Source organism: Piliocolobus tephrosceles, chromosome 3 (genome assembly GCF_002776525.5).
Source record: "Piliocolobus tephrosceles isolate RC106 chromosome 3, ASM277652v3, whole genome shotgun sequence".
NCBI classification, from domain to species: Eukaryota; Metazoa; Chordata; class Mammalia; order Primates; family Cercopithecidae; genus Piliocolobus; species Piliocolobus tephrosceles.
Window position 1 is genome coordinate 119473240 of NC_045436.1, and position 21803 is coordinate 119495042.

General features: G+C 34.2%; 1 protein-coding gene across 1 annotated transcript; it reads right to left on the reverse strand.

The window, feature by feature from the left end:
• Nucleotides 1–3549: 3549 nt before the first annotated feature.
• ODAM (odontogenic, ameloblast associated) lies at nucleotides 3550–11940 on the reverse strand. Its single transcript, XM_023190265.1, has 11 exons — nucleotides 11877–11940; nucleotides 11738–11779; nucleotides 11141–11188; nucleotides 10302–10535; nucleotides 9836–9883; nucleotides 7527–7631; nucleotides 6633–6680; nucleotides 5806–5877; nucleotides 5205–5366; nucleotides 4908–4966; nucleotides 3550–3948 (listed from the first exon to the last, which is right to left on the reverse strand). Exons 1-10 carry the CDS (start codon nucleotides 11925–11927, stop codon nucleotides 4937–4939), a joined length of 840 nt encoding a protein of 279 aa, XP_023046033.1. The 5' UTR covers nucleotides 11928–11940; the 3' UTR covers nucleotides 3550–3948; nucleotides 4908–4936.
• Between the last annotated feature and the right edge of the window lie 9863 nt (nucleotides 11941–21803).

The following is a 21803-nucleotide window of genomic DNA, read 5'->3' on the forward strand; positions in this document are numbered from 1 at the left end:
TGTATCTTGATGGGGTGATGATTACAAAATATATACATTTTTCACACTACACACTTAAAATATCTTCATTTGAAAGTATTACTCTATTAGGCTATGATAATAGATTGAATATAGATGTAATGGAGGAGGTGAAGTCATGCCTGGATTCTGTATTTCATTCTTTTTTAAAAATTTTACTTTAAGTTCTGTGATACATGTGCAGAGCATGCAGGTTTGTTACATAGGTATACATGTGCCATGGTGGTTTGCTGCACCTATCAACCTGTCATCTAAGTTTTAAGCCCCACATGCATTAGACATTTGTCCTGACGCCCTCCCCTCTCCTTGCTTCCCACCCCCAACAGGCCCCTGTGTGTGATGTTCCCCTCCCTGTGTCCATATGTTCTCATTATTCAACTCCCACTTATAAGTGAGAAAACGTGGCGTTTGGTTTTCTGTTCCTCCATTAGTCTATATTTCATTCTTGAACTAATGCTGTTTCATTTAGATAGGAAACATCCAGTGGATAATTATTGGTAGGGAAAGTTTTGAGAATTACCAAATGTAAGCAAAGCTGATTTTAGAGAAATTTTCTATATAAAATTTTCTGGTCAAAACCTGTTCAAAATCTAACAGCTTTTCCTGCTTTGCCCTTTTCTTACGAGGCTGGGAGTAAGGGGACATTGGGATGCCAGAGGTAAAAGAAATAAAAACTACACTTCTCTGCATGTATTCTGATGATGTTTCCTTAAACTTCATACTCTTTCTAACTTTGTCAACAAAAATGATAGAATTTAAAGTTCCTTTATATAATATTTTGAAAATGGAATATTTCACTGATGGTGATTGCAGTATTCAGGTATTTAAACTGATGGTTGCAGTTGAATAGCTAAACAAAAGTTAACATCTTTCTGTAACAGATTGGGTACTAAATAGTTAAAGATTAGGTAATTTATTTTCAAGTCTTGAGTCATTCAATTGGATCAGAGTAATATAAAACTATACAGAGTAATAAGGTCCTATTAATATTGCCTGGAAAAAAGAAAGAAAATTAGTATGTTTGGTTGGACATTAATTTTTTTTTCTTCTTTTTTTTAGTGATGGGGTGTTGCTATGTTGTCCAGGTGGTCTCCAAATCCTGGCCTTACAAAGTCCTCCCACCTTGGCTTCCCATAGCACTGGGATTTTAAGCGTGCACCACTGTGCCTAGCCAACATTCATGTTAATGTTTATCGTTGCATTACTTTATTTATGTAGTATTTATCTACTTTATGTTCTTGTATATCTAATGTTACATTTATACAATCTCCATAATATCAATCAGTATTCTTCAGAGAAACAAAACCAATAAGATATACAGGTATACCTTATTTTATTATGCTTTGTGTTTCACAGATTTTGTGTTATATAAAATTATTATGATTTTATCTATTTTTTTTTTTTTAAAGACAGAGTGTCACTCTGTCACTCAGGCTGGAAGGTAGTGGTGTGATCACAGTTCACTGCAATCTTGAACTCTTGGACTCAAGAGCATTTTTGTTTGTTTGAGAGAGACATTTTTTTGCTCTCTTGCCCAGGGTGGTCTTGAACTCTTGGCCTCAAGCAATCATTCTGCCTCATCCTCCCGAGTCACTGGAATTACGGGTGTAAACCACCATGCCTGGCTGCAGATTTTGTGTTTTTTACATATTGAATATTTGCGGCAAGTAGGTGCTCATTTCACTAGCATTCTTAGTAACAAAATATTTTAATTAAGGTATATACACTGTGATTTTATACATAATACTATTTCATACTTAAGAGACTATAATGTAGTATAAACACAACTTTTATAAGCACTGGGAAGCCAACAAATTCATATGACTTGCTTTATTGTGATATTCACTTTGTAGTGTTCTGAAACCAAACCCACAATATCACTGAGGTATACTTTTATGTGGATATATTGAAAGAAATCTATTATGAAAGATTTGCTTATATGATTATGGAGGCTGAGAAGTCCCAGGATCTGCCATATGCAAGCTGGAGGCCCAAGAAAGCCAGTGAAATTGTTCCAGTCCAAATCCAAAGTAAATTCTGGGTCCAGTCTAAAGGCCAGAGACCAGAAGCTACAACGTCTGGGGCAGGAGAAGATGGATGTCCCAGCTCAAGCAGAGAAAACAAATTTGCCTTTCCTCCACCTTTTTCTTCTATTTTGGCCCCAGTGGATTAGATGATTCCCACCCACATTGAGGAAGATGATCTTCTTTTCTCAGTCTACTAACTGAAATGCTATCTTCCAGAAACATCCTCATAGACACACCCAAAATAATGTTTTACCAGCTATTTGATCATCCTTTAGCCAAGTCAAGTAGACACGAAAAATTATCACAACATCTTTTTCAAAGTATTTATTATCATACACCCCATACTGCCAAACTTTTGAGTTTCTTATAACTTGATATTTAGTTTTATAGGTTTTTTTGGGGTTCTTCACTGTTCGCTCTTGAACTGAATTATTATGTTGCACTTATTTTTCCTCTTTAGTCTCTGATCACTCCTTTTATTCTCCTCATTAAAGAGAAAAGCTAAGCATTCACTATGTTCCAGGATTTATTCTAAGATTTTAGTATGAATTACCTCATGTAAATTTTTCCTTGGTCCTGTAAACTATTGGAATTTTGCGTACAAGGTTCGTAGCTTCAGAATACCTGATTTTTTTTTTTATCAGACATATTATTGTTTGGCTCTCTCTGTCATTTCTAATATTAAGATATCAGTCAATTACCCAGAATTATATTCATTCAGTACATAAATTTAGGGAAAAAGGATGCAGAATAAAATGAAAGTAGAATGGATGAGTATTGGGTTACTCTTCCAAAAACCAAGTAGTAGATTCTAGGGTCATAACATTACTAAACGCTGAAACAGGTAAGATTCTAGGAATTGTGATCTACTTTAAAGTCTGGAATACTCATCAAGTTTATTGGAAACCACCTAATACATATTCATTCATTCACTTATTCATTCACTTAACTCATTCATTTTTTTTGTTTTACATACACCTACTCAAACACATCAACACACACATTTATATTACATCGAATACCAATTTTCCTATTTTCTAAAACTTTCAGCTGATAGTCTAAAGTTGAAAAAATAAGTGAAACATACAAATACTTTCATATTCACATGTGAAGGGAAAAAAATAACATTTTTATGAGCGAGGTATATTCATGTGTTAGTTCATGTAGTTCTTTCAGAAATTGTAAAAGGTGTTATTTTCAATTTATACCTAAAAAAGGTGACACTCATACAAGTGAAGTGACTTGCTGAAGATTAAAAGCTAGATTGAAAGCCAGATCTGATGAAACCCAAAATCTCTACCTTATTCTCTACAGGATGCTGCCTCCCCCAAGCAATCATACACTTTCCTATCCTTTTGAGTAAGGACAGACACCTCTCTATGTAACTGTGTCATATTAGGAATAAGCACTTTATGATATCTGCCACTGAATAATTTTGATTGTCATGAGAATGTCTCAGAAGGCAGCTGACTGAACGGACTTAGGGAAATAAACAGATGACATGTCAAATCTAGATACATATTTTACTTCATCAGTTCCAAACACAACACTCATCATCCATCCAATGACAATATACCTATCTTCATGGGTACTACCATTTTCCAGAGGCATCATTTACTAATGCAATTATCCAATTAATTTAATGATACTAGCTTTATTCTCAGTGTTATTATATTCCAGTTTATACAATGATAGGATATTTGAAAATACATATAATTTTGTAAAACAAGACTCATTACATGATTGTATTATTTTCTATGACATATTTAAAGAGTTTAATAACATTTATAAGTAAAAACAAATTTAGGAGAAGAATCCAGATATTTCATGTAGTCCAAAGAACTGATACTAGCATTATCTAATAGCCTAAAATTATATCCAAGGCATGGCCACGTCTTTCACCCTGAAAAATATAATAGAAAAGCATTTTAATATCAGTGGACTGCTTTGCATAAAATGTCTTAGATACCTTACGAATTGTTTATTAAAGAAATAGCTGTTCTTTCACTGACTCATACATACAGAAAAAAGGTCATAAAAATACTGAAATCTCTTTAGTATTTCTTACTGAATAACTTGATTTGCCTTGTACAATATAGTACCTTAGTGAGGAGGCTTTCCTAAAGTGGTATTATTACTATTTACTCAGTTGTATTTTTATAAACATTTTTCATCTGAAGAATGCTGAGTGCTCATTTTTATGGAAGGAGAGATCAAAAGAGGCTCATGGCAGCAGGGAGGAGATTTCAAAAACTTTGTCTTTTCGTTTGCCCTTCAGGTTAAATTGTTTGCTTTTCAGTGTACGTTTTTACTTTTTGGTGCTGTTCCCAGACTGCCCTTCTATCAAACTCCTATTGCAGCCTCATAGCCAACCAAGCTGATTAAAACAAGTAATTAGGTCAAGATTATGTCTGATATAGAAGTCATGGAATTTGAAATTTTCTTTTCATTGTACAATTTCTTTATCATTTTGAGATTTTTATTTTATTTCAAACTAATATACATATATTGGAATTATTACAATGTTTAGTTTGCAAATTGAAATGATGATTTGGGAGAATTGAGTCTGTATGGAGTATCTACAGAATGTCTTTTATAATGGACCTAGCATATCTAGTATTCGTGTTTTCAGAGAGTATACCAAGCTTATAGTATAGGCAGACACGATTCTCAAAATTTAATTTTGTTTTTAAAAACCGTTGAAGTCCATACTCACTATTAATTTTATAAGTATATATAGCTAACTTATTTTTATAACTACTTTGGTAAGAACTCCATTAGCTCCTCTGACAACTTTTATCTTTTGTCTTCATATGTAGGAATTGTCATGGCACCGAATGCGTGACTTTGGCAAATACCTACCCAAATCTCTGAATGATTAGGGCAACTTCTTATGGTTCCCTTAGACTATCAGTCTTGGCCTAGTGAGAAAAGGACATTCATAAGAAGCCTTATTAAATTGAAATTAAATTATATTCTGATTAATCGATTATCAAAGATAACTTTTGGCCACCTTATTCAGAGTTAAGACCACATATTTTTCATTAGTTATCTTCTTAATTTCATGACAAAGTCCTATAAATTAAAGCACTAATTTTATCACTGTATTTTTTCATTAGACAATATTTTTTACATAAAATGAACTTTTCATAACTCTACCTTCTCTTCTGGGAACTTTGCGGTAATAGATCGGTCTATAGCAGAAGTGAAAACATTGGTTGTGCTGGGTTTTGGTGAAGTCGAGGGCATGAAAACTCCTGCACTGTCATGTCTAAAGTTTATCACTTCTTTTTGTAAATATGGTATCTCTTCTCCTGTTGACTACAGAGAATGAGAATGAAAACAAAGTTGTCATAAGTTCAACAAGAAGGCCAAAATTGGGAAGAATGTAAAGCAACAGGACTGAGGTGCAACACAAGCATTATATTAAAAAAAAAGTTCTATTATTAGGTTTTTTAAATTGTAAGCTACATAAAAGACCATGAATATATACCAGCAAACATTAATTGTCTCTTAATATCTGCTTTTAAATAAAGGTGCATGAAAGAAGTATCTGGTATAGCATACTCAAAAATATTGATGAACTGAGTAAGAGTAAACTGAATCTTCACTGGCGAAATATTGTAAGAAGAAGAAGAAGCAGCAGCAGCAAAAATTATTGATGGAATTATAACAGAGATGATATTAAAATGAGCATTAGTGCAGTAAGTTGTCAATTGTTGATTTCCAGTAGCTGGCAAAGTGTTGTAAGGAATCTTACCATCACAGCAATTTCAGGAGCTGTGCCTAGTTGGGGATCAAAAGCTAGTTGCTGCTGTCCTCCTGGTATACCCTGAAAACAAAAAAGTTTTAAAAGTCTAAATCAGTGATCTATGAAAATATGCTCTTTGGCAACCCAGAGTACCAGAGTAGTAAAACACTCCCAAACTTCTTAAATTATTTTGCTAAAAACAGAAATAATAGTTTAATTCCTGTTATTAGAGAAACGGCTTGACATCTCACCTCTGCGTCTGTTCTGAAATGCTATTTTCTAACATTCTCTACCAGGACCAGGTTCTCATCTGTTGAGCATAAACAATTCTACAGAACACCAACATCAGACGGGGTGGAAAAAACCAAGACAACTTCAAAATTTTGTCTAAAGTAAGGTCACCATACAAGTCACAAAAATACCAGGTGTTCTCACATCTTGGCTAATATGAGCGACTGATGCTTCTTTACCCATTAAAGCTTTCGCCTTGCTCCACTATCCTTGCCTTAGAGGAATGAGCTTTTAAAATAATCACAGAGTTACCCTACTTTTGAAAAGAGCTACTCCACAGTGAATCACCACTTCTTTGCAATCTTCCCCAAATTACCTAAAAATAGCCCAAATTGTGTGAGAAGTCATTCTAATACTTTCCTATTAAGACACCCAAGACTCCCCACGTGTGTGTTCTCCTCCTTGTACTGAGTGAATATACAGTTTTGTTCAATTAGAGGTGCCCTCCTGGTCATCATTGGCTGAAGCACATTTATATATTTAGTAAACAATGAAGCAAGTAGTTTCAAAAAAAATTTTTTAATGAAAAATACGCATTTACTTACAGGTTCTGCTAGTTGTGGAATGTATCCAAATTGATCATAGAATGGTATCTGTCAGATTTTTTAAAAAAGTATCATATTTTCTGTGATTATTCTTGTCACAAGTTTACAGTAAATGATTACTTAAACTTATGTATCTTTTTATATAAATTAAAAGCATTTTAAAGTTTATATGTTCCAGTAAGTAAAAATTAATTATTGTTAAATTAGCAAGAATCTTTTTAATACCATATCATTTCTAGGATAAAACTGTCTCTTTCCCTTTAAAGCAACATGACAATTAGAATTAATACTACCAGTTTTTAAAAGCATAATTCTGAATTTTCTGTAACTTGTAATGCCAGGTTTTAGAGTTACGATTAAACTATATCAAAGACACTTTCATTCTAACAGGAAGGATGTTAATTATATATGAGCCACCTGAATTTATGTTAGAATTAAAAAAAATTTATTGCAGTTTCACAAAATTCAGTATAATGGTATCTAATTGTATCTCAAAATCCAGTAATCAAATATATCTTTCATCACGGTAGCTAAAATTTTTGTCATTTATTATTTTTAAATAGTAACCACTCACGCATATGTGGAAAGGTGGATGCTAGTAAATTTTAAATGTGAGAAAATTTCACTTTTCAAGGTTATTCAGCTTTTTGGCCTTGATTCTATTGAAGTCCACTTACTGACGTCATTGGCTAAAAATCCAGCCTTGGAATATTACCAAATAAGTTTACACAAATGATTTATAGCAGAGAACACTGTATCTACCCTCTTATGCCTGTTTCATGCTATTGAGTGTTCGCATTAAATATATTCAGCAGCTTTTTTCTATGGTAATATACCTTATTTGCTCTATTTTCAAGTGGAACTAGTAAGATTAAAATAAAACATTTGCAGTACCTGCTCCTCATACTGCTGCTGTCTTGTTTGTTGAGGTGACCTCGGAACTGTTTGCTGAGGTTGTTCCCAGGGTAGGAGCATGTAAACTGGATAGTACTGAAACATCTACTTGTAAAAAGAGAAGGATACAAGAGATTCCACTACATCAGCATAGGACATACTTTTTATCTTCTAATGTCAATTTTATTCAAAAGCTGTTTTATGTCTAGCAACTTTATATGATTAAATACAAAGCAAATAGATGAAGCATCCCTTTCCAAACTTTGGAAACAACTTGTATCCCAGGTAATGCTGGACTTGGTTTTTAAGGTTGCTTAGTCAAACACATTTAGGAAATGGTGGGTTTGGCCGGGCGCGGTGGCTCAAGCCTTTAATCCCAGCACTTTGGGAGGCCGAGACGGGCGGATCACGAGGTCAGGAGATCGAGACCATCCTGGCTAACACGGTGAAACCCCGTCTCTACTAAAAAAAATACAAAAAACTAGCCCGGCGAGGTGGCGGGCGCCTGTAGTCCCAGCTACTCTGGAGACTGAGGCAGGAGAATGGCGTAAACCTGGGAGGCGGAGCTTGCAGTGAGCTGAGATCCGGCCACTGCACTCCAGCCTGGGCGACTGAGTGAGACTCCGTCTCAAAAAAAAAAAAAAAAAAAAAAAAGGAAATGGTGGGTTGAACTAAGCAAAAGAGCTTTTTTGCTTTTTTTTTTTTTTTTTTTCTAAAGGACATCTTGGAAACTTTATATACAAACTACTTTGCAAATACCTAAGTGAAAGATAGCCTATGTAGCATTTTCCTTATATTTTTGAGAATCATCATTCTGCAGAATGTGGTATTAGACATTCTGCCATAATAAATGAAATGCTATGAATGTATTGACTTTAAGAATTGCCACTTTATTGAGATAATCCATACATATTTTAGGATATTTGGTAAATCAAGACATAGACAAGTAACAAACAAATCTCATCTGAAACTTCACCACCTACATTACCTTATGGCTTCCATTTATATTATTGCCTTCTACTTATATGTCTGTGTCTGTTTATATGTGTATATGTTCATAGAAAATGAAAATCGTAGTACATATGTTAATTTTTTATGCTGTTTTGTTGATTTGCATAAAGTAAGAGACTGTTTTAGACATGAGAGTTAAATAAAATAACTAGGGTTTCAGAAGGATTATATTTTGTACAAGCATTCTTAATCCTGGCTAAGAATCAAAATCACATTTGAGCATTTTAGAAGATGACCAATTCATGGGGTATTGATTCATTGGGATAGGGTTCAGACATTTGTAATTTTCAAAATTACCAGCAGAAATTATAATGTAAAGTCGGGGTGGAGAGCTACTGGTTTAGTGGTTAAAGAAGGAGACAGAAGGGGAGGAAAATTATATTCCAACTCAGCTATTTACTTTCAATGGGATCAGGAAATTGATCTCCTTAAGACTAGGTTTCTTGATCCTTAAGATGAAGCAATTCTAGTTATACATCTAATTCTCTAAATGCTTATGTCATAGAATGAGATAATGTCTAGAAGTAACTTTTGTTTTATAATGGGAGTGGATGTGGGACAAAGTTATATAGTTATAATTACAGTAGAGCCAAACACTGTAACTTTTTATGAAAAGGCCAATATTCTGCTGATGAATAATATAATTTATTTATAATACTGTTTCTTTGAACCCAGAATATTATAAAATTAATAATCCTGATATTTATAGGGTTTTCCCTATTAATGTGATGATTATACCAGTTTGCATTCACTTTTAAAAGATTCTCCTATTTAATGGAAATAATTACCATTTGATTGTAATATGGATTCAAATTGGAAATGTACAAGAAGCCTAAAATATTTTGAGCAGAATTTCGTAACTGCCAAATAACATAGGCAAGTGTTTCTTATCTCTACATCATATCATATATTATCAGCTTAATGCATCTCCTTCATTAGCAAAATTTAAAGTTGGATAAAGTCAGTCCATGGTATTTCTCTTGCGTTTTTCCCAACTTCCAGCACTTTGGATGCAGAGAGGACATGACCTGGGGCTTATTGAGCTCTATTACTCTTAACACAGCGATGCCCTGGAAATTCAGGGGTCCTGAAGACTCTTCTTAGCTGCCTGTTCTTAAGGAGTTGTTAAGTGAGCCCAACGTCAACAAACGATACTGGCCCAGCAATGATGTTATCTAGACAGTGATATCATTACATAGGTTTTACAGCCCTGCTATAGGAGTCAGAGCTAGAAATAGAAAGCGTTGTGGAGAGTGTATGTAGCCATCTCCATGGGCAGTGTTGTTACATCCATTTACCTGTCCTTGCTCTTGAGGCATTTTGAAGGAGAACACATAGGGCATCGCCTGCCAAGAAAAGAATTATATAAAAATGTATGCTTGACTTTGTTATTTAAAATCTCTGAGCTGCTTTTCATAGAGCTAGTCATATAAATTTATCATTTGTTAGCAAGTTTCCATGACGAAATGTCATCTGTTACATGTGCTGTCAGCAACATAAACTGCCTTTTATTGAAGTTTTCCTATCTTATCCTAGACTTGTTTTTAACTTTTTTGGTTTGTTGCTGTATCCTAGAGTAGCTGATTTAAATATCCTTCATCTTAGAAATCAGACAAAAAAGAACTTACAGTAATGGTAGAAACATATTATGAGAAAAAATATTGTTCAAAAACTCCTGCCTATTTCAAAGCTGATTCATATTCATTGTCAAATTCAACATGCAGTTCTCTCTCCTCCGAACAAAATCAAAGAGGCCTGACTTACGTGATTGGGGCCTGGTTGTGTCTGAGGCGGTGTTTGAGCCTGTGAGGGGTCAACTTGGCCTGCCTGGGCTCCTTGGCCAAAACTGGCCTGTCCTGGGAAGGGTATCTGATTTGGGAACAGTCCAGCAAACTGGTCTAGAGCTGATAAAGAGAACTGGGCGAGTCCTGGAATTTGAGCCTGCTGCTGCTGTTGTAAAACTCCAGAGAAAGGTGGAATCCATGAATTAAGTGGGCCCTAAAAAGACACAAAGGAAAGAAAGCATGTTCCCTTCATGCCAAAAAGAATTTAAAGGTCAGTCCCGAGCAAGAAAGAGACAAAATACAAACAATTTCTATACCTCCAATGTTGCAATATAAAAAAGGACAGCATCTTGATTCATTTTGAACCAAGCAAATAATGTGAAGCAAATGCTAAATTCCCGACGTCCATGAGAAATATGGGGCAGGATAAGGTTGATAAAAGAACACAACATCTGCATACGCCAGATTTGTTTTAAACCTTGTGTATTTTCCCCTACCGTAACCCTAAACCCCCCAACCTGCTGTTACTGGTTAACTGGGCATGACTTTGTGTAAAATAATTACTTGTAACTGTCTCATAGTTGTGAGAATTAATGCCTGGAATATACCAAGTTCTCAATAAATAAATGTTAATCAAATTACAGTTTTTACTTTAACCTTCAAACAAATGGTCACTAGAATATATAAGACAAATTCATAACATTAAAAATTGAGATTTCAGAAATAGGATCAGGAAACATTTTGTTTTCATAAAAAATAACATAAGAAATGAGCAATAGAAAAATGTTCCCCATAAAGTAATTATTGAAATAGAGGTACCTGAAGTCGTAGTGGCAAAAGTTGACCATTATTAAGATTAAGAAGTAGCTAGAAAAGGAAAAACAATATGAAATCAAGATTACTACACACTAAAATGAGTAAGAACAATGTTTGCTATAAATATAGCACAAGTCACAGCTGATTGCTCAATTTCTTATTAGAAGTGAGACATTTTCTCACTAGGCTTACATTGAATGACAGTGATTAGAAGTTAGATTTAAAACAAGGTTTGGATTTAGCAACCTCTCCCCTGTTGGGTATGAGATTACACAACGTTAGCTCATTCCAGGAGTTTAGTCATTTTATGCTTTTAAACACCTATATTATAATAACACCTATATTAGGTGTTATTAGAACAAAAAGATATAAACAATATTGTATCTGCCTTTGAAGAATTAACAATCAAGCAAGGGAAGTAGAATAATATTTTAGAGGTAACCTATCATATAATCAAACATGAACATTAGAAATGTGCTTGGATATACATAAAAGCTAGTGCAGAGGAACACAGTATAAATCAAATGATGACATTTATCTCTTCCCACTTGATTTCCATTAAAAAGAAAGATGGAGATTGTTTTAATTATTTAAACTAACCTCATTGCTATTGCTGGCAGACATAAGACGCTGTGGGATAAGCTAAAATTAAAAATGAAAAAAAAATCAGAAATAGTAAAAAGAAGGGATTGTTGAAGGTTTAACACAATGAGATCAGTAGTGCCATAAAATCACTTACTGGGGCTGACAATGTGGCTCCCAGGAGTCCAAGAAGAATTATAATTTTCATTTTTGTATGATAGATCTAGAAAATAAGTTGTGATCTTTAGCTTTATAAAGACGTTACTTAAAATTCGTGACAAAATAATTAGTATTGTTCAATCAAAGGAATAGTTGGGTGAATTCTATAGTATTTACTTACATTTTGGAATTTAAAATTTAAAAAGTTATATTTGTAAATTTCTACAATACAACTATTTTCTCTCAGACAAGCTGTTTATAAAAAACAAAATTGTTTGCTTGTCCTTTTAGCTTGAATAAAAAACTCATTTGGAGACATATGATGTGGTTGAATGCATTAACGAACAAGATGGTCTCCTGGTGCTGCCCTACAAGGAGAGGAGCAGGCCCTTCAAATCATGGGAGGTCATGACTAGGGCTAACCAACTAGGGACTTATTATAACAACAATTTTAATGTCTATGTTGAAAGTACTTCAATAGAGATTTGACAATACCAGTCCAAAACCAGATAATTTCCACTTAGTAGTCTAATAACAGAATAACATGTTAGAACTAAGCAACTGAGCCAATGTTTTTGTAATTTATGGAAATGGAGTATAAAACTAAAGTGTGGTGTTGATTTATGGTGTAGCCTGTTTAAGTATATTTCTCTTATCCTCTAGATGTGAAACTTTCTTCCCTGGTTCAAATCATTGACCTAATCAAGCATTTAGGGTGAACTTGATAATCTATCCTGCAGAGTTCACTGATTTTGGTTCTTCAAATTATAAAAGCAAAGATTTGATATCTTACCTTACTCCTGGACCTATAAAGAAAAATCTGAACCATGCAAGATCTGTGTTCTTTTCCTCTTTCAGCTCTGCTGCTTAGTGCTTCTCTTAAATTTTAAAACTCATCTTTAGAAATAAAGGACCAATCATTGTTCAAAAGGACCAGTGATTCAGTGGGTTTCAGACAATGGCTTAGCTAATAACCTCTTTCCTAATCATTTAGGTAGTATATGGATTCCCACACTTTCAGTAATGTTATTAAATTATCCCCTGAGAAATGTTTTCCTGTGATCATTTCTGGCTTCTGGTTTGGTTATGAGTAACTCTCCTAGGATAATTCTCCTAGAATAATTCTATTCTACTCTTTCTTTTATAATTCTTAAACTGGATACCCTAATTGAATAAAACTGGATACCCTAACTGAATAAAAGTTAATATCTTTAATAAAGTCAAGGATAAATGGGTGGTTATTTTTACTTCAAGGGCAAAATACAGAATTGTTAGAAGACACAGGTCTGAAAAGCAAAACTCCAAAGTCTACTTAGCAGAATTCTTTGCTTCTTCAATGCTGGGCTAAGTAAATATGGGTTAGTTTCCTTTAGGTTTGACCTTGAAAACATCAGTTGATCTCACTCTACTTACTGAATGCAATCTGTAAAAAATTGCTAGATTTCCATGTGTCTATGAAATATATTTGTATATGATCATGTTGCTTGAAATAAGTAATTTAATAAATATAAAGTATGATGTCCTACATTTAAAAAAAATAGTGGTGAATACATGTTTTTATTTAAAAATGTTTTTGTTATATATTTTATTTTATTTTATTTTATTTTATTTTATTTTTTTTTGAGGCAGAGTCTTGCTCTGTCGCCCGGACTGGAGTGCAGTGGCTGGATCTCAGCTCACTGCAAGCTCCGCCTCCCGGGTTTACGCCATTCTCCTGCCTCAGCCTCCCGAGTAGCTGGGACTACAGGCGCCCGCCACCTCGCCCGGCTAGTTTTTGTATTTTTAGTAGAGACGGGGTTTCACCGTGTTCGCCAGGATGGTCTCGATTTCCTGACCCCGTGATCCGCCTGTCTCGGCCTCCCAAAGTGCTGGGATTACAGGCTTGAGCCACCGCGCCCGGCCTTGTTATATATTTTAATATTCAAAATACAAGTAAGTATTTCTATTTGCACATTGTTATTATTTAAATTTCCTTCATAATGGGAGTTTTGCATTTATTTGTAGTTTGTTTGTTGTTAATATTGACTCCCCTCTAATAGATAGTTCAGGATCACAAGTGTTTTGACAACATGTTATCAATTAATTTTTATTATGGAAGAGTTTTTTTTAGCTAACTGAATCTTGAGCAACTCATGATAATCTTATGCAGGAGAACAAAATTATTGCCTTTTAGTAAATTTGTCTTTTTTGATAGGATGAGACAGAGTTTGCATGGTTCATTAATACTAAAGTAATTATACTGTTAGTTATTTATCTAGTCAAAAAATCCAAGTACATAAATCATTAGTTAGAAAAAAAGGACATTTTTCTTTGGTAAAGAAGAAAACCCACCACTAGGAGTTTATATCTATTAGAAAGTATTAAATTGAATTAAGTTTAGCCTAAAACTGCCTTCATACATATTTTAAGTTGGACCTAAAGCTTTCTTATACTAGTGAACTGTAACCTAATGATGTTAAACAAACTGTAACCTACTATTTTAACAAGAAGCTGAGTGACAGCCAATCACAAACAGCTGGCTGTTCAAATGTGTTCAAATAAGGTAGTTGCAGAGTTGCAACTGGTACCAACTCACTGTTTCTGTAATTCATTTCCATTTGCTGTACACTGTTTTCCTTTTCTGTCCATAAATGTTATTTGACCACGTGGCAGCCCCGGAGTCACTCTGAATGTATTTTTGTTCTAGGCTGCGTGATTTGCAAATCATTCTTTACTCAATTAAATTCTGTTAAATTTAATTTGATTAAAGTTTTTCCTTTAGCAAAAGTAACTTTCCTAAGATTTGTGATATTGGTCTTCTCAGATTAACTAAAAAGTTAGACAACCCTAGATGTTAACGGCAGATTTAACTAAAGTTTAAACCTAAAGGTGGTTAATGTAACCAATTGTTGCCTGGAAAATGCAGTAGATTTGTTGAATGAGTGAACTAGGAGGAAGGTTCTGTATTGCATGATACTATGTATTTACAATTAATGATTTTGGTCTATTCTGAATATTGTCAAATTAAATATACCATAAGCTCTCAGACTCTTGAGAGACTATTTTCTATTGCAGGATGCAGGGTCTTAATCAGCTAACCCTACTACTAATCCAGAAAATTGTCAAGACCAAGCACTGAAAAGGTCAGCAACTGGATTATAGAGTGAAAAACACAGTCAGTTTAAAAATTATTTTGATGATGAATTGTTTATCTAACTATATTTCTCAACTCTGAAGAAAATTGGAAGACTTCTGTCATTGTGTTCTTTTTTTATTTTTCATTACCTGAGTATTTAATGAAAAGCAATTGAAACTCTCCAGATGTTCAGCAGTTGACGTGAAAAAAGAACAGGCCATGCTTTATTATCTGATAACTTTCAAGAACCTACGTCATTGGAGACAAAGTTATCTCTAGGTAGGAGGGCAAGTAGCAAGGGACTCTAATTCTCATCACATTGTAGTGTGGATATTGTATATGTCTGTTTTTCCCATTCGACTAGGTTGAACATACTCATTATCTATTCCCGTGTCAGTCACCAAATAGGTATTCCACTAAGTTTTGTTAAATAAATGGTTTCTTCATTCAGGGAAGAAAAAAAGGTGGTATAATTCCGGAGCAGTGTGAGTCTGTATGGATTAAGTTGCAGGGACATAAGATGAGGAAATCCGGAACCTGATATCGTCATCATAACTTCATTATTTTGGTTTAGTTCAATTACCTGAACATCAGACAACCCTCCATTCAAATAAAAGTACAAAAACATATTCTAATGCCAAGTACACATGACTGTTGAATTATGTACCATCTATATCTTGTTCTGTTCCAGTAACATAGATGATGAAAAGTAAACAACCATGGTTTATAAATCAGTGCTTTCAAAATGTTATCCCTGCTTTATTTTCCTTCAGCTATCCTGAAAAATCAATCAAGGCTTACAGAGTACCATTGTGAAGCAGAGCAATGTTCTGTGAATCATGACAATAGAATTTAAAATTTATCAATTTTTAAAATAATTTTCATCCACCTGAGCTGTAATTTCCCAGGGACTTCTAATGATATATCAAGGTAGGCAAGATATGTATATATCACTCTCATGCTTCAGCAAGAAACCTGAAGTACAGAAGGTTCAGTGACTTCATTCATTAATGAATTAGTTTATTTATACAAGAAATAGTTGTTGCACAACTACTGTGGTCCATGTCCTTGCTAAGCATTCAAAACTTAGTGCTAATGATAATGCAAATCGTTTTTGCCTTCATGGAAATTACAGTTTTTTTTCACACTTTCAAAAAGTATCAGACTTGTGGCTAGAATTCAGGTCTTTTGATTCTCAATTATGTAGTCCTGTCTCAAAGCACCCAGATGCCTAGCTAGAGAGGAGAAAGACATAGTACCATAATAAAGACAATTAACAAAAAAAATTATAACTTGAGCAGGAAATACAGAGAATCAGCTAGCTGTCAACTAAATCTCTCTATTACGTTGGGTGTTTTAACTACCATGAGACTTTACTAAAGTAAGCCCTTCTATTTGATACTGTACATTATTGGATACTAATCATCTTATGTCCACTATGACAGGATGTCCTAGCTTAGTAACTCTACCTTGATTAGATGAGTCTATCTTATTATATTTAAGATTTGTAGGTATGTGCATGTGAATTATGACTATAATTTCCAGAAGTGTTGGCTTAGATATAAAGGGTTAAGAAAAATAAAAGAATATACTTTTTCCTTTTATAAGAAGGAATTCATAAGTTTCAGAGCAGTTGAGAGGGGCCAGCACACAGCTAAGTTTGGGCTAGAAATGATCAACTTTCTGCGATTCCCTGAAGTGTGGCAAGTCAAGTATGCCATGGGAGACATGTCTCTCAAATATAGCTTATTCTGGCCTGGGTGTAAATTAACATCCACTTTCTCTGAAAGTAATTTCTTTTGTCCCTTGACCTGAAAGGGTTTCTTTCTCTACTAAACCTCTATAGTATTTATTTTCCCTTCGCTTTGTGAATTCCATCCTTGTCATTTTAATGACTCCTACATCTGTTTCTTTGTTTGGAGCCTGCAATTAGTTTGGCCTTAACCCAGTTTTTGTACTAAAACTTGTTAGAGAAACAAAACACATCACTAAACAACTCAATTTTAAACAAAATCTTATGGTTCTAGTAACTTGCATATGATTGATGTCATGAGGAAGTCCACAATGTTTGGCCAATATCAGGCTTTCTCCTCCTTCCCAAACATCTAGCAAACCCCATGGTGTGGTGATGGGACTCTCTTGTGAATGTCCCAGTCGAGGGGAGGGGAGTAATACACATTGCCCAGTCTGCCTTTGTTCTCCCTCAGAATTCTGGTGATATCTTTTTCCATTTTGTTACATTAAAAGTTTATCTCCTTAATAAGATGTTATGCTTTCTGATAGCAATATATTTTATTCTACTCTTCAAAAAAATTGCTATCTTGTCTTTCTTTCTTATTCTCCACTCCTTTCTCCTTCTCTTTTCCATTTGCTCTTCTTCCTTTTTTTCTTCCTCTTCTTCTTCCCATATCTCCTATTTCAATTATTTTCCTCTTCTTCTTCTTTTTATCTTCTAAACCTGGTTTGCAAAGTCCTCAGTGGTCTGGTCTTTGCTTTATTCTTCCACTTCATGACTTCTCGTTCTTCTCCTTATTCACTAAGCTCCAACCCCACTAGCTTTCATTCTGAGTTTTGAACATGTTAAATGCATTGCTCTTTAAGGCCTTTTCACCTGCTGTTCCCTACGCCTGGAATGCACTCCCTCCAATGAGTGAGGGGCCGGTGGATTCTTATAATTTATATCTCATTTTAGGTATCACTCCACAGAAGAATGCTCCCAGATTACTCAATCGAGGGCAGCCACTTCTATCATATTACCCTGTTTAAGTTCTCTGCAAAGCGTGTGTCACCATTTCATATTGATATATTCATTTGTTTTCTTTTTGAAATTTTAATTATAAAATATTCTTGAAAAAATCTAAACTATTAATTTCAAAGTATTATTCAGGAGAATCCCCTTGCTTTCACCAACACCTCTCTTCTCCAACTCTATCCTTTAGGCAGTGGTGTGTGATAAAACAGATCTCTGCCGAAAAAGAGAGCCCCGATTTATAGCATCTCCCAGTTTTTATAGCATAAAAACTCCCACCAGGGCCACATGATCTTTCTTATGTAATATAATGATACTAAAATGATAATTTATCTGGGGGGTGCAAGTATTTAGAGATATGTGAATCTAGCACATGTTTAGTGTCATACATCAGATTCTTGGCTGTCTTTTCTATACACACTTTCTGAATTGATCCTAAGCATATCCAAAATATCATTGTCATCATACATTGAGGAAACTGAGACTCAGAGAGGTTATTTTCCTGAGGTAGCACAGTTCTCTAGTAATGGAGCTCAGATTTGAACACAGGTCTGTTTCCAAAGAAAATATTTGTTTCAATATCATACTCTATGGGTTTTCACATAACCAAGACATTGGATAATTTTTTTACATGCACTTTTAGGATATATTAAATAAACTTTATGACTCTCTTGATTAACCATTCTTTCTCATCATTTGTTGAAGATTCTCCAGGTTTCTTGAATGTTGCTTTCAATTGCAATAACTACAACTACTTTTGCACCAACCTACTATAATCCCTGACATACATTCTGTAATAATCAGTATCTCCCAATTTCTGGATTTTCTGAGGTTTGTCTTGGATTGTTAGGACTTTTTAAAGACAAAAGTACTGAACTACACTATTTCTGCTCCTCCAAAAGCCTTAAGAAACTCATTCTGATATGAGGAAATATATCCAGGATTGTTCCAATCCACAGGTTAAGTGCTCTAAGCTGAGATTATCAACCATGAAGGTCACCTAAGAATAGTGCTTATTGTTCAGGTCACATTTCAATGAAAGAAGTTTTATTTTGCCTATTCCTTTTCCAAGAAACTTTTCTACTTACAAAAACAATCATTTTAAACCACAAAAGCCAAGAACTTATAAACCAATGCCACAGACAACTTTCCTTATCATGACCGCTTTCAGAAATGTAGGAACACTGTGAAAATACTATATTGTATTTTAATCAAGCATCTGTTTCATGGGATATTTTAGAATAAGTAATTAGAATTCATTTTAAAATTACCAGTCAAATTATGTTTTTATCAAATTAGAATTTTCTGTGATTCCTGATAAATGATAATATTACTTGGGAAGGATTCTACTTTTTTTGAAATTAAGTTCATGAGTATATTGGAGGCCTCATCAAATGTTTAAATGTATGTACTATTGCAGAGCATATTCTTACTCTCACATTCTCTCATTTTCCATATATATATATACATAAAGAATTACACTCAGCACCTTTTTCTGAATGATGTTAATTAGAATAGAAATAATATATGTTTATCTAACATGTAGATTGTATCAGGTATTCTTCTAAGTGCTTTATTTACACATATCAACTCAATTGTATTAATCTTCACCACAGTCTTGAGTTTTAGATGTGATACTGATATTCTCATTTTACAAGTGAGGAGCATATGGCTCATTGAGATCAAAAGCTCTCCCCAAGTTTACGTGGTTAATGAGTTCCAGGATCAAGATTGGAACTGAGATGTGTTCAACTCTGAACTCTTCTACTTGACAATCATATTATGCTGAAACACATAATTTTAAAAGACCTATTTCATAACGTTCATGTTTACATTGAAAAAAAGTGTCACTTTCAAAAAAATTTACTTGGTCAAATGGTGCTCTAGCATGATTGATGGATGTGAACCTACATTTGTATAAATGTATTTTTCTTCTCTTGTATCCTATGTATATAGGAAGAAATTTAGTCTTTACTGATAATTTATTATTAAAATATCTCTGTCATGCCTACTTTTCAATATCCTGGAAAATATTTTCTGATGTTTTTATTCATCAGGCAAAAATGAAAAAAAATAGTGTCTTGGAGACAAATCAATTAAAAGTGCTACAAAATAGTAACTCAGAAAGTGTGAATGGATGTAAAAAATTACCAAGAAAGATTGGTAACTCATATCTGTAATGCAGAATAAAATAGTCCATGAATTTCTTTTGTTTTATTTTTGTTGTTGTTTTGTTCTGTTTTTTTGAGACAGAGTTTCATTCTGTTGCTCAGTTTCATTCTGTGCAATGGCACAATCTCAGCTCACTGAAACCTTCGCCTCCTGGGTTCAAGCGATTCTCCTTCCTTAACCTCCCTAGTAGCTGGGTTTATTGGCTCGCACCACCATGCCTGGCTAATTTTTTAATTTTCAGTAGAGATGGTGTTTTGCCATGTTGGCCAGGCTGGTCTCGAACTCCTGACCTCAAGTGATCTTCCCGCCTCAGCCTTCTAAAGTACTGAGATTAGAGGCATGAGCCACTACACCCAGCCTCAAATAGTCCATAAATAAACATTACATAATGATTTTCAAGATGCCTAAGAACGGATTATCTGTCTAAGCTCAGACTTTGAATAAGTGCTAGGTTGAAATGACTCTCTTAAAACCCAAGGTGAATGAGACATTTTGTGGGAAACGATTTTGAGACAGCATGGTCTGTTGGATTGCAAGGACAGCAGAAACAGCTTGACTAGTTGGGCACCTTTCTTCAGTAATTACTCATCTGATTTCTCTAGAACACACAGTTTAATGAGTAGTCCTGTTAATTATTTGTTCTGTCTTTGGGTTTTCTTATTGTTGCTCACTGGGTTTTCTTATTGTTGAAATAAGCAATTTACATTTGCTTGGGTCCTTCACACACATTCTAAGCCCAGGATATGACAAATTTGGAATAAACAAGTAAACTCTCTAATCTAAGTAGAATTTTTAAAGACACTTTTATTACTTTCGTATAAAATGTGTCTGTAAAGGAGTTTAAAATCACTTTACCTTGCATTATAGGAATAAAGTTCCTAGCTGTTCATTTTATAAGTACTTCAGAGAACTGACTTTTAGATTCAAAGATTAGATGAGCTTTAAGATAGAAATGTTTTTGGCATAGAGGGATACAGATTGAGTCCACAAAGGAGTAACTGTGAAGATCTGCTCTGGGGCTTATTGTGGGAATTAAGGAGAAGGTGTTTTAGAAACCTCTGGCAGTTCCATGGTGATATTAGGAAATATTTGGTAGAAGTTCCTAGAAAACAAATGCATTGCTCTTTTCCTTTAAATGTCAAAAACATTAAAGAATTAAAGGACACATTCTACCCAATGATGCATGTGGGTTTGGGTAGGTAAGTAAGACATGAGGTTTCTGGGTAAATAACCACCACGCAGCACCAGGCCCAGCATAAACCTGAGACTGGCAAAAATAGTAGCTGCTCATGAAATATGATTTCAGTAAAATTTGTGAGTTACTCTATCACCTACATAACTGATAAAACCTGAAGTTTGTAACTTATCAATGCTCTTTCGAAAAAAAAAACATTGTTAGGTGAGGAGCCCTGATGAAACACAGAGCAGAGTGATTCATCAGAACAACAACTCCCATTAATGTGCGAATATAAAAAATTTTTCACATAAACAGTTTTCTACATCTACTTGCATTTATTGTGTAGATGGCATGGCTTCAACATCAAAAAGTCTTAGATTTGAAATCTCACTTCAGGTCCTTATTGGCCATGTCACTTTGGGCAAGTTAATTATTTTCTCTGAACCTGTTCCCTTCCCTGTAAAATGATGCAAATATGTACTTATCTTCAGGGTATCTACAGAAACTATGTGCCATTAAATGAGAAAATGTATTTGCTCAGTGTGGTAATAATTCTGAATAAAACATTCTAGGGGAAATTTGACACATCTTGATCCTTTAGGGAGCAGTCTCTAAGAGAGAAGAAGTCTGAAAAAGCCTCCAAAACAGATTCACATATATGTGACTTTCCACTTTAAATAAAATTCACCAGCTTACATTACAAAAAAGTTAC

What these genes read in the sequence shown, in the direction of transcription:
- ODAM (XM_023190265.1), bottom strand. Translation starts at nt 11,927, where the DNA reads ATGAAAATTATAATTCTTCTTGGACTCCTGGGAGCCACATTGTCAGCC. An exon ending in TTTTGCCACTACGACTTCAG is followed by an intron (nt 10,536 to 11,140) that starts GTACCTCTATTT and finishes GTGTCTTTTTAG; the next exon opens with GGCCCACTTAATTCATGGAT. An exon ending in TTCCACAACTAGCAGAACCT is followed by an intron (nt 5,878 to 6,632) that starts GTAAGTAAATGC and finishes TTTTGTTTTCAG; the next exon opens with GGTATACCAGGAGGACAGCA.